The 12,765-nt window shown below is 56.6% G+C and overlaps 1 protein-coding gene and 3 non-coding genes across 6 annotated transcripts in view; all 4 read right to left on the bottom strand.

Annotated features, from left to right (window-relative positions):
- Window positions 1–1,331: 1,331 nt before the first annotated feature.
- TRNAT-AGU (transfer RNA threonine (anticodon AGU)) lies at window positions 1,332–1,405 on the bottom strand. The gene has a single exon. It is a non-coding gene; the product is annotated as a tRNA-Thr (tRNA).
- Window positions 1,406–1,712: 307 nt separating this feature from the next.
- Window positions 1,713–1,794, bottom strand: TRNAS-AGA (transfer RNA serine (anticodon AGA)). The gene has a single exon. It is a non-coding gene; the product is annotated as a tRNA-Ser (tRNA).
- Window positions 1,795–2,203: 409 nt separating this feature from the next.
- Window positions 2,204–2,277, bottom strand: TRNAI-AAU (transfer RNA isoleucine (anticodon AAU)). Its single transcript has one exon. It is a non-coding gene; the product is annotated as a tRNA-Ile (tRNA).
- Window positions 2,278–2,957: 680 nt separating this feature from the next.
- Window positions 2,958–12,765, bottom strand: part of CTC1 (CST telomere replication complex component 1) — a 21,060-nt gene continuing 11,252 nt past the window's right edge. For 2 of the 3 annotated variants that reach the window (XM_059380854.1, XM_059380853.1), the window contains exons 6-23: window positions 11,114–11,398; window positions 10,862–10,990; window positions 10,068–10,300; window positions 9,773–9,950; window positions 9,481–9,681; window positions 8,899–9,025; window positions 8,253–8,367; window positions 7,791–8,115; window positions 7,602–7,691; window positions 7,148–7,341; window positions 5,783–5,868; window positions 5,513–5,687; window positions 5,135–5,212; window positions 4,404–4,548; window positions 4,248–4,312; window positions 3,839–4,004; window positions 3,583–3,709; window positions 2,958–3,425 (exon numbers count right to left, since the gene is read on the bottom strand). In XM_059380854.1, the coding sequence (XP_059236837.1) occupies window positions 3,286–3,425; window positions 3,583–3,709; window positions 3,839–4,004; window positions 4,248–4,312; window positions 4,404–4,548; window positions 5,135–5,212; window positions 5,513–5,687; window positions 5,783–5,868; window positions 7,148–7,341; window positions 7,602–7,691; window positions 7,791–8,115; window positions 8,253–8,367; window positions 8,899–9,025; window positions 9,481–9,681; window positions 9,773–9,950; window positions 10,068–10,300; window positions 10,862–10,990; window positions 11,114–11,398 (2,859 nt within the window). In that variant the 3' untranslated portion in view covers window positions 2,958–3,285. Of the gene's footprint in view, window positions 3,426–3,582; window positions 3,710–3,838; window positions 4,005–4,234; window positions 4,313–4,403; window positions 4,549–5,134; window positions 5,213–5,512; window positions 5,688–5,782; window positions 5,869–7,147; window positions 7,342–7,601; window positions 7,692–7,790; window positions 8,116–8,252; window positions 8,368–8,898; window positions 9,026–9,480; window positions 9,682–9,772; window positions 9,951–10,067; window positions 10,301–10,861; window positions 10,991–11,113; window positions 11,399–12,765 lie in introns of those variants that run through there. The other variant, XM_059380855.1, reaches the window with a different exon arrangement.

The raw sequence follows: 12,765 nt of genomic DNA, 5'->3' as shown, positions 1-12,765 counted from the left end.
TCTTTTTCAGACTCCACATGCTAACCTCTTGTTTTTTTTTCTGTTTTTTAATCTTAAACATGCCTTGAATTCAACCCCTCTTTTCCATCTCTTCCACAATGGCCCGGTGCAAGCCTTTGATGTTTCTGGAACCATGCTTTGTCTCTACACACACATGCACACACACACGCACACGCACACACACATGCACACACGCACACACACAGCCTCTGATCCCTTGTGCTACTGTCTCATGTAGCATTGATCTAGAATATTATATAATTTAATTTTTAGGACAGTTTCCTTGTTTATTGGACTGCTGTGTTCCCAGGATCTAGATCAAGGAATGGCCTGGATACAGTAAGAGTTGTTCAGTAGAACACAGGGCAAATTTCCACGTTGTCTCTGAGACTTAGCTCTCTACTCTCAGGCCCCATGAGATACCCCTTCTCTCCCTTTGCGCACTGGGTTGTGATTTCTTCCTTCCCACGAGCTCTTGGAGAAAAGGGGCCTTTCTGTGCAGCGGGCAGCCCAGGGTGCCCTGCACCTTGACCTGCAGTTCTGAGACAGCAGCTCCTTCAATACCGCATTTGCCCTCAGACATCTTAGGATTGTCGCCCCACCAAAGGATCGTATCTAGATCTTTCTGCCTATCTTCCAGGAAGGTTTAGGCCCTGCCCAGGGCCTGTAGGTCCTATTTCTTGCCTCCTCCCTCCACAGCCTTCCCTGCACGCTGGCCAGCCAGGTTTCAGTGCTCCTTTCCGCACCCCACTTTCCGGAGACCCTACTGGGAACGAGCTCTCTCCTGCTCCTGACCTGTCCACATTCGTGGCCCGGCCCTTCAGCAGGCTCTTGGAGGAAACCGGGTGGCACGGTTTAGCCGCCCCCTCCTAACCCTGACTGCCCTCTAACAGAGGCCGATGAAGGTAACTATGCGAAGGAACTGCGCCCCTCCCAAATTCTTTCCAATAAAACAAACTGGCTAAATATACATACACGATGCTGAGGCCCCAAACCAATGAAATATAAGGAAGAAACAAACAAAACAAATGGTCTCACGAGCCCAGGGACGTCCTCCCGCAGGGTTTTGGGGTAGCCGCACCCCCCACCCGGGTGCACCGCCCCAGGGCTGCGGCACGTGCTCAGAGACAAAGGACTGGGGGTGGAGGGAAGGCGAGATTTGGGGTCGGTGGTCTCCAAGGACGGGGAGCTCGTCTTTGCAGTAAGCCTGGGCGACCCGAGGGCAGAACGGAGACCCTTGCCCCTGCAATATAAAAACACTCAGTAAGTCCGTTAGGGAGTATAATAGATTTAGAACAAAACGGAAGTTATCTTCTCGCAAGGTCGAACAAAGGCACCGCTGGGATTCGAACCCAGGATCTCCTGTTTACTAGACAGGCGCTTTAACCAACTAAGCCACGGCGCCAAGGATACCCAGGCTCTTTCCGGAACTCCACTACAGGAGTACCGCGCTCGGCGTCTACCCGCAGCCACTTCCGACTTCTCTGAAACTACTTTTTGCAACGCAGCAAAGCGGCAGGATTTGGAATCACACACCCACCCGGGGGATCTCCCCAAAATGTCCAATGGAATAAACCGAGGATCTCAATTCCAGACAGAAACGCGGGGCTGGGTAAGTCCCCGGAGGGAGCGTTCCTGAGAACGGAGGAACTGCGAGGTCAGTCTCCGATCGGACGTGAGGGATGTGGCGAGGACGTCGGAGAAAAAGCTTACGTAGTCGGCAGGATTCGAACCTGCGCGGGGAGACCCCAATGGATTTCTAGTCCATCGCCTTAACCACTCGGCCACGACTACACCGTCGGTAGTAGTAGCCTCGTCCTCCTCCTATCTTAGCACTCAGGTCTCGCAGACACTCCACTCTGTAAATTAGCCGGGGTCTCGGGGTCGGGAAAGCAGCGGCTGCCGGAAGCGCCCGGGAGTCTCGGCCCGCCCCGCGCTGCCTCTCTGGGCTCCTCCTCCCGCAGCCTGCCGGGTCTCCCACCGCCTCCAACAATTTGCTCCGGGGGAGACCTCCCTCGGCCCCAGCCCCAGGACCTCCCTTCCAGGCCTTGGAGTGTGCTAGCAATTTAGGTTTTGAGGAGCGATGGATCTGATGTCGTCTGTAATCAAAAGTCATATGGCTCCGCGCAGAAAGTTGTGGTTGTAAACAGCAGGTGCGCGCTAAAAAACACTAAAACAGACGGACAAAAGGCGTAACGGCTTGTGGCCCGTACGGGGATCGAACCCGCGACCTTGGCGTTATTAGCACCACGCTCTAACCAACTGAGCTAACCGGCCAGCTGCAAGACAGGATACCCTCAAATCTCTACAAATGTTATCAGTAAAGTATAGCTAGGCGAGACTACTTTCCCATACACAAAGCTGCAATCCAAGGGCTTCCCAAATGCAAACTGCAACTGATCCCTAAAGGCCAGGAAAGAATGTGTCTCTAAGAGCTGTGACTCGGCTGTACCTCTCCAGCTAGCGAGAAGCCCCGGGGAAAGAAACACACCACAAGCCAAACACATCATCACCCATAAATGCTCCTTCAACTCTTGATTCTGTGGGTTGGGTTCTGGAATTCCTGCTAGTCCGGGGGGGTGGGGGGGTGTATTGATCCTGTAACTGCCTCAGGCCTGGCCCGGGAGAAGCCCACAGTGCTGATTTGGGCTCCCCAGCACATGTGCCCTGGCTTCCACCCAGGCCCCCACTAGAGCTTGGTGCTTCCCCCCTCTTCCACACCCCAGGGCAGTGGGCTGGACTTGCTGGGGCCCAGCCCTGCTGACACCACCTGGCTATGTTGTCTACCCTGCCCTCCATGCCCCAATTTCCTCCCTTTAAGGCCTAATTCTTGGTATCACTGCCCGACCAGAAGCCCCTCTCCAAACTGAATCTGGCACCAGCAACAAACAGCAAAGTGATGGGCTGGATGCCGGGAGGTCAGGAGGCCTGGGACCCCGAGAGAGGCAGAAGCGAGATACATCACCAGAGCTTTATTGCGGGCCAAGAGGCCTGCCACAAACACCCCCAAAGGCAGAACCCAGGTACTTAGGGCCCGTCCCGTTAGGGCCAATACCCTGACCCCAACTACAGAGGGACCATCAACAGCGCCGTCATCTGCCCATCTCAACAATTTCCAGGCAAGCTGGCAACAGAATGGGAAGGACATGTCACAGAAGGGTAGCAGTTTCTGAATTCCGGGACCTGGGGTCCTGGTGCCATCAGAGACCAGGTAAGGGCACAATGGCGGGGAGGAGATGGGCTCAGGGCCTCAAGGCTTCCAGCAGGGCCCCACTGCCGTCCAGGTCAGCAGGACAAAGAAAAGGCTCCCAGAGAGCTGGCGTGCTTGGGCTCCTGGATAGAAAGGCAGGACAGTCGAATCTTGGGATTCACACGAGTCAGTAGAGTCTGTTCCCCGCACTGGAACCGCTGTAGCTGAGGTGGCTCTGAGATGGGACGAGAGGAAAGAGATGGCCTGGGCATGCGGTTCGTTTCCCCGACCCACCATTCTCTTCCCCGACTCCAGACATCCTCCCATCGATCAATCGCACATCCACCTTCCTCCTGGGACCCCTCTAGTCACATACCCCCTCCCTCCCATACCTAACGGGATGACCAAGGAGGGTTTCCTCTCAAGCTCAAAAGAAAGTACAACAGGCCGGAGAACAGAGAAGCTGGTACACAGTGTCCGGAGGAAGAGGGTCAAGGGCTCATCCACCTTGGCGGAAGACTAGAAGAAGAAACTGAAGATTAATCAGAATTCTAATTTTTTTTTTCTTCCTAACTCAGATTCTTAAACTCTCTACCAAACCGCTTAGGAATCTGGGTTTCACAGTCCCACCTCCCAGCCCCGTCTCACCTCAGGCTGGGCTCCAGGACCTGTAAATTGCAAGGCCACCTTCCCAGGCCCTCGGACAGACTCCAGGAGGGAGGTCCACTCACTGGGACACAGACCCAGTACTGTTGCCACATGATGATTCCTACAGGTCACCACGGCTTCGGCAGTCCCATCCTCCACCAGGAGCCTGGGGGAAGGAGGGGCCGCAGAGAAATAGAAACTTCCACGGCAGACCCAGGTGGCCAGATGGTTCCAACATGCCTCCCTCCCCACCACTTCCCAGTTTGACTCATTTGACTTTAACCCATTCACCCTCAAAGACTTACGAAGCCATTCCCACAAGCCAGGAACTATGCCAACAGCAGGCCAGCAGACAGACCACATGACAGGGAAATAAATGGCGCAGCAGGTGCCCACCTTGTGCTCTCACCTGATGCTGGCCTGGCTTATAGATGTCTGTGTGGGGCAAGTGGAGCCCTGACGAGTACACCTTCCCTGGGATAGAGACAGTGGTTGGAAAAACGCTCTGGGTCCCCTCACACCCGTCTGGCCCCCTGCACACTGCTCAGCCTGGGCCCTCCCATACCTGGGGACAGAGACTGGTACAGTGGGCACACACCCACAGGAGCTGAAGGCTGAAGACGGAAACGATATGGCAAGAGGCACTGGCCTGGAAGGGGGGACGGCCACCCTGCAGGAGTTCAGCCAGGAAGATGTGGGGCAGGGGAGCACTAGAGAGAGAAAGAGAAAGGAGTCAAGGATAGCCGACTGTCCTGAAAGCACGCGATGTCTGGCAGTACCAGGCAGGCACAGGGATGTGGATGGGTGTGGGGTCTGTGCTCTCCAGGAAGCCTCATGGCTTCGTTCTGAATCCCGACCTCTGACCATCCGTTATTCCTCAGGGGCCTAGAACATTACATCTCTCTGGGCAAAATAATGAACATCAGGCATTTTCACGCGGGGCAGAGAGAACACTTCCAACTCAACTTGTTCTCCTAGGAGTGGAGAACACCAGTTAAAATGGCAAAAATCCCAAAGCCGGGACCACATGTAGGATGTGGGTGTGAGGGGATGCCTGGGTGGCTCAGTTGGTTGGACGACTGCTTTCGGCTCAGGTCATGATCCCGGAGTCCCATGATGGAGTCCTGCATCGAGCTCCCACCTCCACGGGGAGTCTGCTTCTCCCTCTGACCTTCTCCTCGGTCATGCTCTCTCCCACTGCCTCTTTCTCAAATAAATAAATAAAATCTTTAAAAAAAAAAAAAGGATGTGGGTGTGAGGATGTGAAGTGTGGGGAGGAGGGCCCGGGCCACTGACCTGATTGCGGTCTCGGGGGGGAAACTCAGGACCTGAAGGTAAGTAGTCGGTCGGAAACAACAGTAAATATTGTGGGATCTTCAAGTGCAGGAGGCAGAGTGAAGAGGAGGAAAAAGAAGTCAATTTGAGGCAGGAGCTGCGGCCAGATCACAAGCTTAGACCCCCATCGCCACCTCCTCCCCCTGCAGGCTGTGCCCTGGGCTAAGCAGAGGGAAGAATTAGGGCACAAGCGGCCTGGAGCATCTCGTGAGGGCAGAGAGCACACACGAAAGGCGACACGGCTGCGAAGTCCTTTCAAAGAGGAGGTGTGAAAGCACAGTGGCGGGGTGGGGAGGAGAGCAGCGGAGAGAGGAAGCCAGCCAGCGTCCCGATTCTCACCTGGAAATCTTCTTCTCCAGCTGGCCAAAGTAGGCTCGGGCTCCCGGCAGGAGTCCTAGCGGGGGAGGCAAGTGTGGCTCTTTGATATAGATGTCTAAGTGTGGGCGGCATGGGCAGTCAGCGTCCTCTACGGCCACGGTCAGCTTCACAGATGCTCTCGAGGTCCGAGTGCCCCCTGCAGAAGTCCAGGGCAAGGGTCAGGGGCATCTGCCAGGACCCCAGAGTCCCATCACTGAACTTCACACCTTCCCCCAAAGGAGGCATCATTACCAGGCTTTGCCCAGAAAGGGGCCGGAAGTGGCTCACACAGGCTCCGTGACAAGATCTCAGCTGAGAAAGACACCAGGCAATCGGAGCTGTAGGGTCACAGAAGCACAGTGATAACAGGCGTCAGAAAGCAGAGACTGGAGAGGGATCTAAGGGCAAAAAAAGGAGCTAAAGCATCTGCCAGAAGTCATCTATAACGTCCTAAAAAAAAGCCTTGCCCTGCATTGTCACGCCCTAAAGGACAAGGGCATGTGCCTGGGGGTGCAATCAGTTTAAGTGTCTGACTCTTGACTTTTGGCTCAGGTCGTGCTCTCAGATCCTGATCGACCTGCAGTGGGCTCCAGGCTCAGCAGGGAGTCTGCTGGGGATTCTCTTCCCTCTGTCCACACCCCGCAAACCTCCCCCACCCCCCGCGTCATGGGCACATGCACACTCTCTCTCTCAAATAAGTAAATAAATCTTAAGAAGGAAAAAAAAAAAGCAACAGGCCTTATAGGAAAAACAGAGCCGCAGCAGATCACTGAAAACCTATACCACACCATAAGCAGAGGCCTCACCCGGAGGCACAGGGGACATCACAGCTGCGGCCCACCACAGGTAGCTTTGTATGCTGGCGCTCATGCCCACACCTGCCCATCATGGGTCCTTGGAAACAATCCTTTCTACTAGAGACACGTTTTGTAAAAATCACACACACAGGGGCGCCAGGGCAGCTCAGTGGGTTAAGCCTCTGCCTTCAGCTCAGGTCATGATCCCAGAGTCCTGGGATGGAGCCCCGCATCGGGCTCTCTGCTCAGCAAGGAGCCTGCTTCTCCCTCTCTCTGCCTGCCTCTCTGCCTACTTGTGATCTCTCTCTCTCTGTCAAATAAATAAACAAAATCTTAAAAAAAAAAAAAAAAAGTAGTTAAAAATCACACGTGCAATCCAATAAGGTTTGTTTTGTTTTGTTTTGTTTTTTAAAAAAACATAGGGGAAATCTGTGGCGTCTGAGCCTGCACTGGCAGCCGCCCTGAAAAAAAAGAACAGCTGTGCCTGCAGCCAGGAGCCAGCTGCTGCTTGCACTAAAAGGGAAGGCCCTTCTCTATAGATTCCAGCTTTGTCTTTTTTTTTTTCCTCTTTATATTTCCTTTCATTGCTATAGCTTTTCCTTCATTGTGAGAAACCCTGCTCATGATCTTTTCAGAACACTGAGCTGCTACGGGAAAACTCCGGCATGAAACACAGCTTCCTGGTCACAGGGACGTCACTCCTCTAGGAATGAATCCCGACAAAGACAGAGGCGCCGCGGTGGGGAGCGGACTGCTCACCAAGCCCCATGCCGGCGGGACAGCGCAGCCGCAGAAGCTGGAGAAGCCGGCGGACATTTACTTGCCACTGAGCAGGTCGTCCATCGAGGTCTTAGGCAGGGCCCTGCTGGTGTCCAGCACAGCGGGGACGTCCTGGTCGCGCTCGAGCTCCAGAGTCCACTCCTCCTGCACCGTGAGGCAGGATGCATAGCCGGCCAGCTCCAGGGGACGCTGTGGGATGCAGGATGGCCCGCCCTCCTCGAACAGCAGCGGGGTCTGCGGAGAACAGAAGACAACCCTTTGAGCATGTCCTGCTCCAGGGGCAGGCTCACAGAACACAAAGACCTGATTTTGTTTTCTTCCTGGAGGACGGTGAGGGAAGTGCTTTACATTCAAATGGGCCTTCCATCTGCTCTAAATCTACCCTTCTTCTAGGACACTTAGACAGTAGCCAGGCACTGGCACTCCCTCTCCAGACCCCACGCCACAAAAGCCTTCTGGGGCAGGGTGTGTGAAGGACTGAGTGGGGCACTCACAGGAGGGCCCGGAGCCACGAGTCGGTACACATGACCTGGGTGCAAGAACTCGAACCAGCGGACGGAGGAGCCCCGGAAGATTAAGAGAACCTGGGAGGGAGGGAGGAAAGACGGAGGCAGGTGCTGGGGTCCCAGACAGGAGCTGGGGCACATGGCACCGGGCCTTAGATCCCTGCAGTCCCGGTTTACCTTCTGATCCTTGTTCTCCTCTCCTTTGGGCTCGGGTGGGCCCCACGCAGTCCCCTCCTTCCTCTGGGTGCCCCCAAGCCAGCTCCCCGATACGTGGAAACTGAGGATGGGCTTGGGCACCTCTGGGTTAGCTCCTGGGGGGACACAAAAGTTCCTCTTCACGAGGGCCTCCTTGTGGGACAGCAAGAACAGTCGGCTCTGCTCTATGTGGGGGCCATCCGGGAGGGTGGGCTCTGCCTGAGGTGGGAGGGAGGTGGCCAAGTGCAGCAAAGGTCTGGGCACAGGCAGGATCAAGGCATCGGCCAGGAAGAACTGGATATAAACTCTGTTGGGAGAGACAAGGAGTAGGTTTCTTAGTGATACACGCCCTGGGCCCGATGGGCCCCCACACTCCACCGCTGGCACCAGGCCCTGCCCTTCCCCTCAGAGACTCAGATGCGGCCACGACCCACGGGAGCCAACCTGGCCTGCTGCTTCTGGATGAAGCCTGTCATGTTCAGCTCCTTACAGGAAGGGAAATTGCTTCTGACATTCCTCTCTATGACCAGCTGGAACTTCTCTGTCCGCACCAAGCAGCCTAGAGAGAGAGAATTCTCTGTTTTGACAAGAGGGATGGGCAATGAAGGAGACCGCCCTGCAGGTCTCACTACCCGTCCCAGGCCTGAGCTGCTCCCCTAACACAACATGAAGGCCCAGACCTGAACCCCACCTCAGCAGGATGATATCTCTAAGGGAGAAACCATCCCAGCCATGCGTCCAATCCTGCCCCTGGCCTCCTAGGCTGAAAGGCTCAGTGACATTCCTTTATAGGAACACTCCTGTCCATAGGGCTCAGCAAGCTCAAACCAAGAAATGTTGTGCTGGTGTGCCCGCCCGCAGCTACAGTGGGAGAAATGAAGGTTGGGAGTTGGCGTTCTGGCTGGAGAAACCCTCGCTCCTTTTCTCTGCCCATACCGGGGTCCCAGACTTGTCCCCAAACTTGCAAATCAACACAGGCTACTTCAGCATTTCAAGAAAATCCTAGCGGGTGCCTCCTCCTCAAACCTCAAACCTCCTGTTCCGAAACCCTCCCCGTCCGCCCCCTTCTCTCCACATCCCAACTCCAAACCTATGAACCGGGAATCAGTGACAGGCTGAGAGTGCTTGGCCAGGATGAGGCAGGGGAGAGAACCGGTTTTGTCCCGAAGTTGCAGACAGCCTTTATGAGATGAAGCCGCCAGGACCCCAATTAAAATCTGCAGGGAGACGAAGGACAAGGTATGGCTACCATGCGCCAGATGCTGTGTTAAACATTAGCTAGAGAAGATACAGTCCCTGACCTGAAAGAACTTATGTTGGAGTGGGAAAGAGGGATATGAAAGGAAGAGCCATGCATTCGCACGTTTAGTGGCAGCGGAGAGAGCATACGAATTGAGCTTAGAACCAGGAGACCATACGGGACCTCACAGGGTACTGTAAGGACTCTGCGTTTTCTCTTACGTACTCTGGAAAGAACCAGAAAAGGATTTAAAGCAAAACAGCTCTGTGAGCCCAGACCTTCCCTGTCTGCTGCAGGAAGAACAGGTGGGGCGAGAAGAGACGGGGTCGTCTAGTTCGAGGCTGTGCAGCCACAGGGACCGGGAAGGATGACGGTAGCAGCAGTGAGGGCAGCCAAGAGAGGAGGCCTGTGGGCCGCCTGCACCCGACCTACCTGGGCTGGGTGGGAGGTGGCAGGCAGCAGAGTGAGCCAGGACCAGGATACTCGCTGATTGAGCTGGCAGCTGGTCAGATAAGAAGACTCCGGGAGGGGCAGGAGGGTCTTGGGGTCAAAGGCGGCCCAGGCCCTGCACCGGCCCTCGTCTTTCAGGGTGGCCAGAGTAGGGAAAGAACAGGGGGTCTGCAGCCGCATGTACTGTGGGGGACGGAAGAGAAATCAGAGCCTGTGGCTGTGGGTCGCGCAGGGCACGAGCTCTGCCGCCCCTGCTTCCCACACATGCTCGCACCTTCTGCAGCGGACAGTGATGCGGCTCCTCGAGGATCTCCTTGTGCGCGTTCCGACGCATGCTGCCCGGTGGAGATAGGACATCCAGGACAGGAGCCAGGAGCTGCAGTCCCGGACTGGGGTTCCCCGGAGTGGAGTGCTGCAGAAGCTGGTGGTGTCTCAGCATGTGCGGACACAGCCTGGGCCAGGAAGGGAAGCGTTCACGTGTCCCAAAGGGGGACGCCTCTGGCAGGATCCTGTTTCCCCGGCCCCTGGCCCTGCCAGCCCTCGCCTGCCCAGACCCCCGTCCTCCTCACTTGCTGGCCAGCTCCTCCAGCGCCCTGGTGGCCCACAGGTACAGGGGGAGGCCCAGCTGGCGTTCCCATACCAGCTGCTCGAACAGGGAGGTCCCCTGGGCCTGGTAGAAAGACTGAGTCTCGGGCTTCTGACAAGAGAAGCCCCGCAGGAGAATGGCGCCGTGGAGGCAGGGGGCGAGCACTGGCCTTCTGGTCCCTCCGCCCACCGACTGCAGGAGGTGAACATCCTGGAGCTGGAGAAAAGCGGAAAAGGTGGAAAAAGCAGGGGTGAAGCCCTCGGCTCAATGATCGCTGGCAGGGTTCCCTGCAGCCTCCCACTGCCCGGCACTCGGAGAAACAGCATTTCTCCCAACGGGGCATTTCCTTCCAGCCTCCCGGTGCCATCCGCACAATGCACTCCCCCGTGGGAAGCCTTCATCTCCCACAAGCTCCACTCGGCTGTCCTGTGGGCTGGGAGGCTCTTGGCAGGTGAGGCGCCACGACCCATCAAGCTGCCCAAGACCGTCCGGGCCCCACACCTGAGACTCGGCTCCAGCCTCTCCTCCTCCGGGTGGAAGCCCTTCCGGAAAGGAGGTACTCCGGGAGCCCCAGCCTCTCCTCCTTCCTGACCTGAGCCCCCGTCCAAATCGTTGCTGGCACTAAAAATGCAACCCCCACCCTCCCGACACACACCTATTCTTTTCCCATTTTTGCTGCGGGAGATCCCACCCTGTTGAGGCTGGTGTGTACTGGGCCGCAAAGGTAGGAGAAGCTGCCAAGCGCCTTCGTGTCCCCAGCCCTGACACCTCACGTACCTCCAGGGAGACCCCCGGCCGCACCACCTTCCTCAGGCTGTGGAATTGCTGGTAGGCGAGGCAGAGCGCCAGCTGCCCATCCACCTCATAGAGGCCGGCCGGCTGGCTCAGCACACCAGTGACCTTTCCCTGCGGAGAGGCCAAAGGTCCAGTTGGTCCCTCTTTCCTTCCTCTCTGGAGACCCGCACTTCCAGTTCCTCCTACCCTATCCACCCCCACCCCCAAACTCTCGGATCTCTCCTTTTTGCTCACCGAGTAGGATAAGAGCGTCGAGTGGCGGACAAGAGCTGGCTCCCCATCCCCGTCCTGGGAGCTGCTGGGCATGGGGGTTGGCTCAGGGTCAGCCTCCAAGAGGGGCCCATCCAGCTCTAGCTCCAGCTCTCGCACACATTCCGGTTTCAGCGGCAGCAGGTGGGAGGAGGGACTGGTGGTCCACACGCGGTAACAGTGTCCACGGATTCTGACTACTCGCAGCGCTGTCAGCACATAGGACCTACCAGGCCAAAGGGCTCGGTGCCACACCAGCTGGGCGGGGATCTGGCTCGTGCGGGGGCAGGCAACACGGCATATGAGACGCTGCCCGTGACACTGCCCCTCTGCCAGAGTCTCTCCCCATCGCGACCTGACCACAAAGACCCGCTCCTCAGGAGTTCTGCCTGGCCTCTGCATGCGCTGTCTGACAAGTCATTCCTACCCTTCGGGATTGCCTCCCTCTCACATAAGATAACAAATACCCCCCAGTGCTTCTCTCTGGACGTAACCATCCCTACAACATCCTCCAAAATACAGAAACTTTCCACCCATGATGGCTGGCTTTCGCATTTCTCCATCCTACCGTGTAGCACGCAAATCACTCTCATCTATTAAACCGATACCTACGGGGTATGTAGAGTCGGGAAGGGGACAGACATGAAAGAAATACAACAGGCTGGTCCCTCTCTCCCAGCCTATCTCAGCCCACCGGGGAACACAGACGCCAACTCACGTAGCGGTGCGGAACCGCGTATGACCAAGTAAACAAAACCACACACACTGGGCAAGGTTTCAGGGACAGACAGGTCAGGATGGGTGGGAACGAGCAGGTAGACCCAGTGGAAGAACTGAGGCCCACACAGGGTCCTGAATGGCGTCTGTGGTTGGCCCAAGTTGGGGGCGGGGGGACGATTCCAGCAGAAGCAGCAACATGAAAGCGCTCAGAACTCAGATGAGCAAGGCAGTGAGAACACCGGCTGGGATGGAGAGGGGCCACAGGACAGAGATGGGAGAGCCAAGAGGAGGGGGAAATCCCAGCAATGAGCTGCTGAAGACTTGATTTTATAGGAAAACGAGAACTGTCAAAGTACGGAGAGAAAACCAGCCGCAGACAGCAGAGTGTCATACGGACTGCAGAACGTGCTTATTGAGCGATTTCAGCACAAGGGGAAGTAGGACGGTTCCCAGACCTACCCTGTGGGACGTGTTCCTCCCGCAGGCCCCACACAGCACGCTGCCACTCGCAGGGGCTTCAAAGCCCACTGACCCAGGACACTCGAGCCTCATAGATCTCCACTTCTACCCCAGAACCAGGTGAGTCCTTGGCTGCCACCCCTCGTCACCAGTGCTAAGACCTGCCTGACGGTTACTGCTTGTGCGGAGCCAGGGCTCATCGGGGGTCTGACTCCAGGGGCCAGCAAACGCACAGCTTCTGCTGGTCCCCCGCTGCCCTCTGCTCTCAGACACCATCTTGCCAGGACGGCAAGCATCAGAGCCCCTCCTCCTGTATTCAGATGCCCCTTCCCTTCCTCTGTCTGAACGCCAGGATCTGCACGTGGACGCCGAGCCCTGCCTGTCTGGCCCCCCTGCACCCCAGGGCCACTACAGCAGGTCGCCAGGGCTCTGTGTCCTCTACTCCTCTTTGAAGACAA

This window comes from Mustela nigripes, chromosome 16 (genome assembly GCF_022355385.1).
Source record: "Mustela nigripes isolate SB6536 chromosome 16, MUSNIG.SB6536, whole genome shotgun sequence".
In the NCBI taxonomy this organism is placed as follows: Eukaryota; Metazoa; Chordata; class Mammalia; order Carnivora; family Mustelidae; genus Mustela; species Mustela nigripes.
This window is presented reverse-complemented; position numbering and strand designations above follow the sequence as displayed.